Here is a 12882-nt window from a genome sequence, read left to right as displayed (position 1 = left end):
GCATGGCCAAAAAACAAACAAACAAATAAACAAAAACAAAATAATGATAGAATAAAGTAGCATTTAAGAATAAAGTAAAAAGTTAAATTAAAAAGAATACTGTTATGTATAGGTTTGTATTTGTTGACACTGGAAAGATTCATTCATTCAAAAAATATTTATTGAGTGCCTACCATGTGGTAAATAGTGCTATAGGTGATTTACGAAAATGGTATGTATACCTATTTTTGGAATACTTACATGTTTTATATTTATGTGAATATGGGAAATTCAGAAGGAGCTGTGCCGAGAAAGTACCGTGATTATCTTTGGTGGGATTAAAAGTAATTTGCCTTTTTCCTCACTTTTCACGTGTATTTTGTAAGTTTTTTCCTAGAGTGAACATATATTACATGTGTAATTAAAAAAAATTTTTTTTTAAGTACAAGTGAAATACATTAGAGCCTAAAAAAAATGGCCCTTTAATATTTGACAGTCTCCGCCTAGGGTCATCCAGGTTGCTGCACCAAGAACAGGTGAGTCATATTGACGTCCTGTGAGTGGGACAGCAGGTGTGGTGTCAGCACAGGTGTGCTAAACAAATCGTGGCTTTCTATTTTAGGGCTGTTTCGCTGCAGCTTCGGAAGTGTTAAAGCACTTGAAGGAGCGATTCCCACCTAACAGTCAGCATGCTCAGGTAACCTGCCTTTTGTGTGCCATCGATTTATTTTTGAAAAGACCATTTTTGCTGTATTATTGTCAAAATAGAATATTTTTGAGTCTCCTCTCAGCCTCTCACGTCTTGGTTCCTTTCTGTGACATCTGTGCTTTGAGGTCAACATAGGAGACTGCAAGATGTGTTCAAGAAGGTTGAGAAATAAACTCTGAGAAAAGATTAAAGTGGGGTGCTTCTTTTCATTCCTGTCTTCATGGTTTTAAATTAGTATTCCTCACATCTCTAACTATGGGAATAAGAAAAGAAATCGTCAGCATCCTTTGATAAAGAATTAGGTCTCTGTTTTGTTACTCTGTCTTTTCCTACTTAGCAGCTCTAACCTTTTCCTCCCAGAATTGAATAACCTTTTGGGAAGATATTGTATCCAGAGGGAAAGAACTTTATAAAGCAGTCCTAGGTGCTCTGTTCCTTGTTGCACCAATTTCCATCATTGTTGGGGCCAACAAAACTATTTCTCTTCCTCCCCTTACCAAGTTTAGTCTTCAGATGATTATGGAATTTGAAATCATGAGAGACCATGACCTGGGCATCTCCTACTGTTGGTCCCGGGGTGGGGGTGGGGGACTGCCATTCACATAGGTTGTTGGCCCACCCCCCCCCCCCATTAGATATGGTGTGAATGCCCATCTGCTTATGAGCTGTGCTGGGATCTCATTGCTGCTTTCAGCAGGCTGTGATCTGAATTCAGAGTACTCAGACGGAGAAGTGGTAAGCAAACAAAGTAGAAGCTAGCACCCAAGGATGCTGTGGGGAAAAAGAGAATTAAGCCTGGTTCTGTAGTATTGCTAATGTGATGGAGCAGTTTCAGTTACAGTTCTAGCCATTTTTTAAGAAGTTACACAGTGGGAAAAAAAAAAAGAGAGACACACACAATTGAACTTACATTCTAGAAAAAATATGTATGGCTGATAAAGAGATAAAAATATGTTCAACCTATTGATCAAGGTAAATACAAATGAAAAAATAATGAGATATTTCATACCCATCAGATTGGCCAAAAGTAAAATATCTGACACCACTAGTGGTTGGTGAGCATATGGAACAATGAATAATGTCATACACCACCTGTGGGGAGTGTAAACTGGTGTGACCCATTTGAAGAATAAATGGGCACTGTGTCACTGTGTTAAGGAGAAGGTGTGTATGTCCTACAGCCCAGCTTTTCCACTGTTTATTGTATACCCAAGATAATTATTGCACAAGGGTGATGTAGGAGAGTGTTTGCTGCAGCATTGTTCAGAAGAGTGAGGAACTGGAACTACCTAAATATCCATCAACACGAGAATAGATAAGTGGTTGCATATTCATACAACTGAAAACTATTCATCAGTGGAAAGGAATGAACTAGAACTACTTGTACTAACATGTGTAAGTCTCCTCCAGAATAAAGTAGAGCTTAAAAGCAAGTTGTCAAAGGATGCATACAGTATGATACTATTTATTTATACAAAGTTTAAAAACATGTAAGATTATACTGTATGTTTTTTTTAATACCATATGTTATTTAAGGATAAGCAGATACTTTGTAAAAGTATAAAAACATGATTGGGGGGACCTCCCTGGTGGTCCAGTGGTTAAGACTCCACACTTCCGATGCAAGGGGTGAGGGTTCAGTCCCTGGTCGGGGAGCTAAGATTTCACATACCATGCGGCAAATTAAATAAATAAATAAATAATCATCACAGATCACTCATTTTAAAAAAATTCTTTAAAAAAATGATTGGAAATGATGCACAACAAATCAAGTGCTTCGCTTGAAAACAGAGATAGGAAAATGGAATTTGCAAAGGACCTCAATAACAAGTAATAGTATCTGAAGCAAATAAAGCAAAATGTTGCGATTTCAGAGTTGGTGGTTGCCACATGTTTGTTATTTTATTCTTAGTGCTTTTTCACATAGTTGAAATATTTAAAAAATTTTTTTAATCAAAAAAAAAAAAGTGTGTGAATTGTAAGGATATTTGCTAAGCAAGCCAAAATATTTTTATATTTCTGTTGATCAATGAGGTGAATATCTGCCATTCTATTTTTGTTTTTTGTTTTGTTTCTTATTAGTTGTGGATGCTGTGTGATCAAAAAATACAGTTTGACAGAGCAATGAATGATGGCAAATATCACTTGGCTGATTCACTTGTTACAGGAATCACAGCTCTTAATAGCATAGAGGGTGTATATAGGTAAGAAATTTTGAAAACTCCAACCCCAGAGTGAAGTAATTCTCAAATGGCTTTATTCTTATTTGTTTTGTGTGTGACTTAATTTATTAGCTTTAGCTTAAGAAAAAAACTTTAGCTTAAGAAAAAAACTTCTTTTTCTCTGTTTATTACCTATTTATTACAGGCCATTAGAAAATACAAATAAGCAGAATGGAGAAAGTTAAGTATCACCCAGAGATAATAGTAGATACTGCTACCTACAATTTCAGACATTTTTCGTGTGTGTGTGTGTGTGTGTGTGTGTGTGCGCTCACACACACACTTGTTTTTTTCTTAACAAAAATTATATCAGACAGTTATTCCCCTTGGGAGGTTTACAGTCTAATTGAGAAAATAGAGATTCTAACGATTCTAACCCTGTAAGTGACTCTGCTTATAACCCTTGAAAAACCTCAACATAATCATTCTTGTTTATTTTGTTTCTGTGTCAGAAAAGCAATTGTACTACAAGCTCAGAACCAAATGTCAGAGGCGCACAAGCTTTTACAAAAATTGTTGGTTCATTGTCAGAAAATCAGGAATACAGAAATGGTGATCAGGTAAGGGAGGGCTTTTGTGCATCTCACCTAGGTGGTACTTCGTGCTGGTTATTCTCATCCCGTGTCTTCCTCTTTGTGGGCAGTGTCCTGCTGTCTGTGGCAGAGCTGTACTGGCGATCTTCCTCCCCGACCATCGCGCTGCCTGTGCTCCTGCAGGCTCTGGCTCTCTCCAAGGAGTACCGGTTGCAGCATTTGGCCTCCAAAACAGTGCTGAACTTGGCTTTTGCCCAGGTAAGCTGATCTCTGTTTTTATAGCACATACTTGTGTTCAAGAACTGCTGAGTCTGTTACTACTCTTTGGATTTGAAAAGGATAATAATGAACTTTTGCTTCTTTGTTTTTTTGTTTGTTTTGTTTTTTTAGCTCTTTATTGGAGTATAATTGCTTTACACTGTTGTACCAGTTTCTGCTGTACAACAAAGTGAATCAGCTGTATTTATACATATATCCCCATATCCCCTCCCTCCCGCGTGACTCCTTCCCACCCTCCCTATCCCACCCCTCTAAATCATCACCAGTCATCGAGTTGATCTCCCTTTGTCATGCAGCAGCTTCTTAATATTGAAATGTAGCAATGCAGTCTCATTTTGAAAGCCTTCCATGGAAGTATGGAGTTGTGAACTTGGTGACAAGCTGACACCTCCCAGTGGCTCTGGCTTTACTGAGCTGTGTATTTACTAAGGAGGAAGCGCCTCTTGGTTGAGGACACTTGCATCATATTAATGACTTAGCCGGCCCAGAGCTGTGCTCGATTTAACAGGAGAATGAATAAGGGAAATGAGGAAGTCATGTGTTTGTTGAAAGGTTTTGGAAATTAAATCATATTTTACTTTTGTTTTCTGTTTTCTCCCTGTAGAATGTAAAGACCATGAGAAGAAGGGACTGTTTTTTCCCTGCTATACTCTCTGGTACCTAGTAGGATCCACACATAATAGGTTTTTAATAAATATTTATTAAATGAATGAATTTTTAACTTACTGGAAGAATTTAGTAACTAAAGCAGAGGTTCCCCCAGCTATGCATAAGCGTTATCGGGGCGATTTAAAAAATATCTACATATCTGGCCTTACCTCAAACCTACAGAGTCAGAATCTCTAGGGGAGGAGCCTAGGAATCTATTTTCCTTACCAGCTTCCCCAGTGATTTTTTTTTCTTAAGATAAAATTCACATAACATAAAGTTTACCATTTTAAAGCATACAGTTCAGTGGTTTTTAGAATATTTTACATTGTTTTGCAACCATCACCACCTTCTAATTCTAGAATATTTTCATCACACCAAATAGAAACCCCAGACCCATTTTTTTAAAGCAGTCATTCGCCGTTCCCCTCTCCCTCCTGCCCCTGGCAACCACTAATCTATTTTCTGTCTCTGTGGGTTTGCCTATTCTGGACATTTCATATAAATGGGATCATACAGTATGTGGTCTTTGTTTCTGGCTTCTTCACTTAGCATAATGTTTTCAGGGTTCATTCATGTTGTAGCATGTGTCAGTCAATTCTAGATTCCTTTTAATGGCTCAATAATATTCCATTCAGTGGATACACTACATTTTGTTTATCCAGTTGATGGACATTTGGGTTGTCCCCACCTTTTGACTATTACAGATAGCTCTAAACATTCATGTGCAAGTTTTTGTCTGGATATATGTTTTCATTTCTCTTGGGTATACTTAACAGTGGGATTGCTGGGTCATATAATTCTTTATTTAACTTTTTGTGGAACCACCAAACTTTTCCACTGTGGCTACACCATCTCATATTCTCACCAGCAGTGTATGAAGGTCCCACTTTCTCTATATCTTTGTCAGCACTCATTATTTTGCATTTTATTAATGTGAAGTTATATCTCATAGTGGCTTTGATTTGCATTTCCCTAATAAGTAATGATACTGAGCATCTTTTCATGTGTGTATTGAGCCATTTGTGTATGTTCCTGGAGAAATGTCTAAGTCCTTTACCCATTTTTAAATTGGGTTGTCTTTTTAGTGTTCAGTTGTAAGGGCTTTTTATATATTCTGGATGCTAGACCCTTATCAGATATGTGATGAGCAAATATTTTGACCCATTCTCTGGGTTGTCTTTTCACTTTCTTGATAATGTCCTTTGATGCATGAAAGTTTTTTATTTTGATGATGTTCAAGTTTACCCTTTTTTAATCTTGTTTGTGCTTTTGGTATCCTACTTAAGAAACCATTGCCTAATCCAAGGTCATGAAGATTTACACTTGTGTTTCCTTCTGAGTTTTAGCCCTAACATTTAGGTCTTTAATCCATTTTGAGTTAATTTTTGTATATGGTGTGAGGTAGGAGTCCAACTTCGCTCTTTTGCACATGGATATTCAGTTGTCCTAGCATTGTTTATTGAAAAGACTATTCTCTTCCCATTGAATGATCTTGGCTCCCTTGTTGAAAATCAGTTGATCGTGGGTGTATAGTTTTATTTCTGGACTCTCAATTCTATTCCACTGATCTATATATCTGTCCTTATGCTAGTACCACACCATTTTGATTACTGTAGCTTTGTAGTAAGTTTGAAATCAGGAAGTAAGAGTCCTTCAGCTTTGTTCTTTTTCAAGATTGTTTTACCTATCAATATTCTCTTGCAATTCCATATAAATTTTAGAATCAGCTTGTCTTTTTCAGCAAACATGATATTTGGAATTTTGATAGGGATTGCATTGACTCCATAGACCAATTTGGAGAGTACTGCCATCTTAGCATTATTATTATTATTATTATTATTATTATTATTAACATTATTCCAATCCATTAACATAGGATGTCCTCTATTTAGGTCTTCTTTTTTTTTTTTTTTAATTTAGATCTTCTTTAGTTTCTTTCAACAGTATTTTCAAGTTTTCAGTGTATAATTCTTGCAGTTTTTTAGTTAAATTTATTCCTAAGTATTTTATTATTTTTGATGCTATTATAAATGGAATCTTAAAAGTTGATTTCATTTTTGGATTGTTTATCACTAGTGTATATTGATCTTATATCCTGCAGCTTTGCTGAACTTATTACCTGTTAGAGGTTTTTGAGGATTCTTTAGAGTTTTCTATGTATAAAATCATGTCATCGGGAAATAGAGTTTTACTTCTTCCATTCCAATTTGAATGCCCTTTATTTCTATTTTTTGCCTAACTGCCCTGTGTAGAATTTCCAGTACAGTGTGAATAGAAGTGACAAGAGTGAACTTCCTTGTTTTTGCTCCTTTTCTTAGGGGGGGAAGATTTTTAGTCTTTCATCATTAAATATGGTGTTAGCTGTGGGCTTTTCATAGATGCACCATTATTACTTCGAGGAAGCTCCCTTTTGCTCCTAGTTTGATGAATGTTTTTATCATGACAGGATGTTGAATTTTTGTCAAAGGCTTTTTCTGTATCAATTGAGATGATCGTATGGGTTTTTTCCTTCATTCTGTTAATATGGTGTATTACACTGATTGATTTTTGTGTGTTGAAGTACTGTTGCATTCCTGGGATAAATCCTACTTGGTTATAGTCTATGATCCTTTTAATATGCTGCTGGATTTGGTTTGCCAGTATTTGTTGAGAATTTTTGCATCTGTATTCACAAGGAATATTGGTCTGTGGTTTTCTTGTGATATTCTCTGCTTTGGTATTAGGATAATAATGTGGTCTCACAGAGTGAGTTAGGAAATTTTCTTAACTCTTCTCTTCTATTTTTGGAAGAATTTGAGAAGGATTGATGCTGATTCTTCTTTAAATGTTTGATAGAATTCACCAGTGAAGCTGTTTGGTCCTGGGCTTTTCTGTGTTGGAAGTGTTTTTGGTTACTGCATTCATCCTTTTTACTTGGTCTATTCAAATTTTCTGTTTCTTCTTGAATCAGGTTTGATAGTTTGTGTTTTTCTAGAAATTTGTTCATTCATCTAATTTATCTAATTTGTTGCCATATAGTTGTTCATAGTATTCTCATATAATCCTCTTTATTTCTATAAGGTTGATAGTTAAGTCCCCACCTTGATTCCTGACTTTTGTCATTTGAGTCTTTTTTTTTTTCTTCCTCAGTCTGTTTGTTAATTTTCTTGATCTTTTCAAAGAACCACCTTTTAGTTTCAATGACTTGTTTTTGTGTTCTCTATTTTGTTTAACTTTACTCTAACCTTTATTATTTCTTTACCTCTGTTAACTTCGGGTTTAGCTTGCTCTTCTTTTTCTAGTTTCTTAAGATGGAAGTTTAGTTTATTGATTTGAGATTCTTTTATTTTTTAATATTTGCTTTTACAGCTGTAAATTTTCCTCTGAGCTCTGTATCCCATAGGTTTTCACTGCATCCCATAAGTTTTGGTATGTTGTGGTTTTGTTCCTCTCAAAGTATTTTCTAATTTCCCTTGTGACTTCTTCTTTGACCCTTTGGTTATTTATGAGTATACTGTTGGGCTAGTTGGTTTATAGTCTCGTTCCAGTCTTCTGTTTCGTTGCTGATCTCCTGTGTAGTTTTCTATCCAATTATTGAAAGTAGAGTATTGAACTCTGAAACTATTATTGTTGAACTGTTTCTCCCTTCAGGTCTGTCAGTTTTTGTTTCATGTATTTTGGGGTTCTGTTGTTTGGTGTATATATGTTTTTAATTGTTGTCTCTTCTTGATGAATTGGCCCTTTATCAGTATATAATGTCCCTCTTTGCCTCTTGTTACAGTTTTCGACTTAAAATCTATTTTGTCTGATATTAATATACTCAGTCCAGCACTCTTTTGGTTACTGTTTACATGGAATATCTTTTTTACTGTCCTTTTACTTTCAGCCTCTTTATGTCTTTTAATCTAAAGTACATCTCTTATGGATAGCATATAGTTATATCATATTTGTAAAAATCTGTTCTGCCAATCTCTTCCTTTTAATTGACAGGTTTAATCCATTTATTTTTAATATAATTACGGATTTGAAAGGATTTACTTCTATTTTGCTATACTTTTCTGTTTCTTACATCTTTTTTGTTCCTTTATTACTGTTTCTTTTGTTTTAAATGGATGTTTCTAGTGTACCCTTGTTTGTTTTACCATATATTTTTGAGTTTTTCAAAAATGGTCCCGGGGGGCGTCAAGGAAGGGAGGGAATATGGGGATATGTGTATAAAAACAGTTGATTGAACCTGGTGTACCCCCAAAAAAATTAAAAAAAAAAAAATGGTCCCTTTTCTCCTAGTGATTCTTACACAGCTAGTTCAACCTTTTTGAATCATCAGTGTAAAAGATTTTTGTAAAGACAGAAGCCTTGGGCTTCCTAGGTGGCGTAATGGTTGAGAATCTGCCTGCCAATGCAGGGGACATGGGTTCGATCCCTGCTGCAGGAAGATCCCACATGCCGCGGAGCAACTAAGCCCATGTGCCGCAACTATTAAGCCTGCGCTTTAGAGCCGGTGAGCCACAACTATTGAGCCCAAGTGCTGCAACTACTGAAGCCCACGCACCTAGAGCCTGTGCTCCGCAACAAGCCACGGCAATGAAGAGCCTGTGCACCACAGCGAAGAGTAGCCCCTACTCACCACGACTAAAAAGAAAGCCAATAAAATAAATAAATAAATATATTAAAAAAACAAAAAAAAGACAGAAGCCTTTCCACAGTGTAAATATCTATTCCCTTCTTTTTCTATTGTAATCTGAAATCAGATTGTCACATTATGTTTCCTAAGAATGTGGTGCACATTAAAGATAGTACATGTCGAGGGGAGAAAGTAAGCCAGACATTGCCATTCAGGAGAGAAGAGCCAGAAAGCAAGCCCTTCCTATAGTGGCCATGGGTGTGGGTGTGTTCAGTGCCATGATGTTTCTTTTTCAGCTCATCCTTGGAATCCCAGAACAGGCCTTAAGTCTTCTCCACATGGCCATTGAGCCCATCTTGGCTGACGGCGCTGTCCTGGACAAAGGCCTAGCCATGTTCTTGGTGGCCAAGTGCCAGGTGGCTTCAGCAGCTTCCTATGAGCCACTGAAGAAAGCAGAAGGTAGGAAACCATACAAAGATTGTTAGGTAATACTACCACAGAAAACTTGTAAAATTTAGGACCCAGAAGAAAAGACATTAAATTTGGGTCAGTATTTAAGTTTTGAGTGTTCACAAATGTATGTTAAAATTTCATGCAGCTTTCACTTGCATGCTTGCATGAAGGTTGAGGGCAAGTGAATTGTTATTTTAACCCTATAGAACTAGTTGCAAGGCTGGAAATCGGGACTAAAAACCTAGTGGGTTGTTTTTTGTTGTTGTTGTTGTTTTCTTCTCAAAAAGTAGAATATAAATGTTTCTGGTACATGTTAAATCAATAAAAATAGACATTAAGTTTTGAAAACTGTATGTGAAGCATTGAGTTAAATATGTGTGGTATTTTCTCCATTTTCCATCAGCTCTGGAAGCTGCCATTGAGAACCTCAATGAAGCCAAGAACTATTTTGCAAAGGTCGACTGCAAAGAGCAGATCAGAGATGTCGTTTACTTCCAGGCCAGACTCTACCACACACTGGGGAAGACCCAGGAGAGGAACCGGTGTGCGATGCTTTTCCGGCAGCTGCATCAGGACCTGCCCTTTCACGGGGTGCCCTTGATAAATCTTCTCTAGTGAGAACATCACCACTGGACCGCTGTGCAGAGTAGAAGATCTTGGACTTGTTCATACTCCCTCCCTCCACATAAATGATGTATTTGATGTCTGTCTTATCAATAAACTGCATTCTGATTAGTTTGTCTTATTTTGTTGCTAAAATATATATTTGTTTTGTTTTCCGTTTACTTTCTTTTGATAGCAAAGGATACTGACTTTTTGTTAATAAATGGCTGGTTTATTAATAAGTTAGTGCAAGTGTTAAAGATTATGTTCTCTCTGGGCGAAGTTGCCAATATCTTATTAGAAATTGTGCACACTTTCCACCATTGTTTAAATTCATCTTGCACCTATGCTCAGACAAGAGCTCTTTTGGGTATTGGTAGATCTCTAGAGGGTGTTGGTGCAGGCTTTTCGGAGGCTTGGATTTTCCTTTGGAAGCTTCCCTGTTTTGTTCTGCTGGACTGGTGCTTGTGCTGGGCCTGCGTGTGCTTGCAAGCACATGTCAGTCCCTGACTGGAGATTAAGAAGGAAAAGATCTTTTTATGGTTTTTGGACCAATGACAAGAAGCATATTTCAGTCACTTTCTGGGTGTTGGCCTTCTCAAATCTTCTGCATGGGTATATTTTTTCTCTACTTAACTAAATAAATGAGGGAGAATGATAAGGGATTCATCATGAATAAGGTGATTATAAGTTGAGAAAGGGTCTGAAGCTCAGAGGTGTGTGGATGCTATCAACTTAAATTACACTATCTAATTTACATATCTCAACCCTGCAATTAAGCAGAAGCCAGTTATTGCTCTGTTTGTGAATTTATCTTACCCTTCAGTGTTCACAGAAAAATTCCCACGTTTCAAATCCAAAACAGCAACAAGGAACCAACCAAATTTTGCAGCTTCTATCATTGGCTCTTTCTCTGTTAAATTTAAACCTTTGGATGGGAAATAATTTATCCCCAGAGCTCTTTGAAACTGTGTAAAACAACTCCTACTCATTAGGGTGCGTTCGTTCGCTGGCCAAAGACAGCTGCTCTAAAAATAAGATTCATTGTGGAGAGAGACACTAATTGGTATGTTGATGTTTAAAAATCTTTCCTTAAATTTATTTGAAAGGTTATATACGTAGATGGTAAAAATTAAATATTGTTAAAGGCTGTGTAGTGAAACGTAATTTTTCCTCCCGGGGAGTAATCACTATTACCATTTTCTTTCTATTCTTCCCATATATTCTCTCATCTGATGTCATTTTTGGTCAATGTACTTAAGCTCCTTCCAATCTAAGAAGTGATCTTACTCTGCCTCGGTGTAAAAAGTTTAAGAGATGGGGTAACATAAAAACCAGACATCATCACATCTGACCAGGACCAGCTACATAATTTGTGGGGCCCAGTGCAAAGTAAAAGTATCAGGGCTCTATTAAGCAGAACGTTAAACCATGTATGGAGCCCTTCTAAACACAGAGCCCTGTTTAACTGCACAATTGGCATGCCCGTTAAGTCTCCTGCTCGACCCTGCTCTCAGCTTGCTGCACGTTCACGCGGCCAGGCCTGCGTCCAAAGCTAATATAAAGAGTCTTTGGCTCTCTGCCATCTGTGACTTAGATTTGTTGGCTGGAGCCTGGCTTCTTCAGGAAGGAATAGTGGGTTAAATGGAAAGTTGGAAACATCAGAGTGACCCCAAAACTCATAACTGTCTGGGTTACAGCTAATTAGCTTTTTTCCTGGTAGAGCATTTGGTGGGGGAAGGAAGAATCAGACCAGTGTAATTATGGGTGGTTTAATGTAGGGGTATAAGAACCAATGATTCGGTTAAATGGAGAAGGGGTTTGGTGAGGAGGGAACTAAAAGCAAATAGCCAATGTGCATTTGGGTCTATACCAGAGACCTGAGGATAGATCCTCAATGGGGAACAGAGAAATGGCTTGGCATGGTGGGAACTCTCCCCAGCACGTTTGGTGTTAAAAAGTTTCCAGCCCTGGGGCAGGTGGAAACAGCTTAACACTTACAATGTGTTAACTTATGTTTATGAAATATTAACACATTTAATCTTCACAACAATCCTAAGAGGTAGGCAATGGCAATGATCCCATTTAATAGATGTAGAAACTGAGGCATGAGGAGGTTAAGTCATTCACAACCCAAGCTAACACAGTTAGGTTGCAGGGCTGGAAATCCAGCCTTGCTGGTGCATGACCCCTAGAGCTGTTTGCTCCCAGAGTTTTGAAAAGTACTTAACTGTTTGGAGGAACTTTCTTTTCGTTTGTTGAATACATAATTGATAAAATCAGTTCTTATTTATTTAGTGCCCAGGATAGGCCAGACACTGTGCTACGTGCTTTCACACACATCAATACCATTTCTAATGCTTGTAAGCCAAATACCATTTTACAGGTGAGGAAACTTGGGCCCAGAGACGTGGCCTGACCCAGCCCCCTGAGGAGTGAGGACCAGTCATTCAGTGCAGGTGTGACAGATTCCTCAAGCTATACTCTTTCTCTCATCACTCAGGCTGCCTTTGTGTTCACCTATGTACCTTGAATACTTCTACTTGTTCAGAGTGTTTTCAATTTTGTCGTTTTGGGGTAGTCACGCTGAGTTTTTCCTTCCTCATCAGACATTTAAGGCAAATGAAGAACTTCATCTATGCCCCTGCTGACTTCTCCTTTTATGCTATTGTTTATGTTTGGGACTAACAAACATTAATCTCACTGCCTCTTTAGGAGAAACAAGGAACTTCTCAGGGTCCTCTTTTTTTTTTCTTCTTTTTTTCTTTTTCCTTTCTGTCACTTTTTTTATCCAAGGATTTTTCTATTGTCCTGTCAAATTGGAAAGAATTCAACGAATAAGATACATCG

General features: G+C 37.3%; 1 protein-coding gene across 1 annotated transcript in view; it reads left to right on the top strand.

Moving 5' to 3' along the window:
- The window catches only part of ANAPC5 (anaphase promoting complex subunit 5), a 36517-nt gene extending 26353 nt beyond the window's left edge, over positions 1–10164 (top strand). Inside the window, exons 12-17 of the mRNA XM_057746022.1 lie at positions 602–676; positions 2771–2892; positions 3363–3470; positions 3554–3701; positions 9273–9435; positions 9833–10164. Coding sequence (XP_057602005.1) covers positions 602–676; positions 2771–2892; positions 3363–3470; positions 3554–3701; positions 9273–9435; positions 9833–10044 — 828 coding nt within the window. The 3' untranslated portion in view covers positions 10045–10164. The remainder of the gene's footprint in view (positions 1–601; positions 677–2770; positions 2893–3362; positions 3471–3553; positions 3702–9272; positions 9436–9832) is intronic.
- The last annotated feature ends 2718 nt before the right edge of the window (positions 10165–12882 follow it).

This window comes from Hippopotamus amphibius, chromosome 8, assembly GCF_030028045.1.
Source record: "Hippopotamus amphibius kiboko isolate mHipAmp2 chromosome 8, mHipAmp2.hap2, whole genome shotgun sequence".
In the NCBI taxonomy this organism is placed as follows: Eukaryota; Metazoa; Chordata; class Mammalia; order Artiodactyla; family Hippopotamidae; genus Hippopotamus; species Hippopotamus amphibius.
This window is presented reverse-complemented; position numbering and strand designations above follow the sequence as displayed.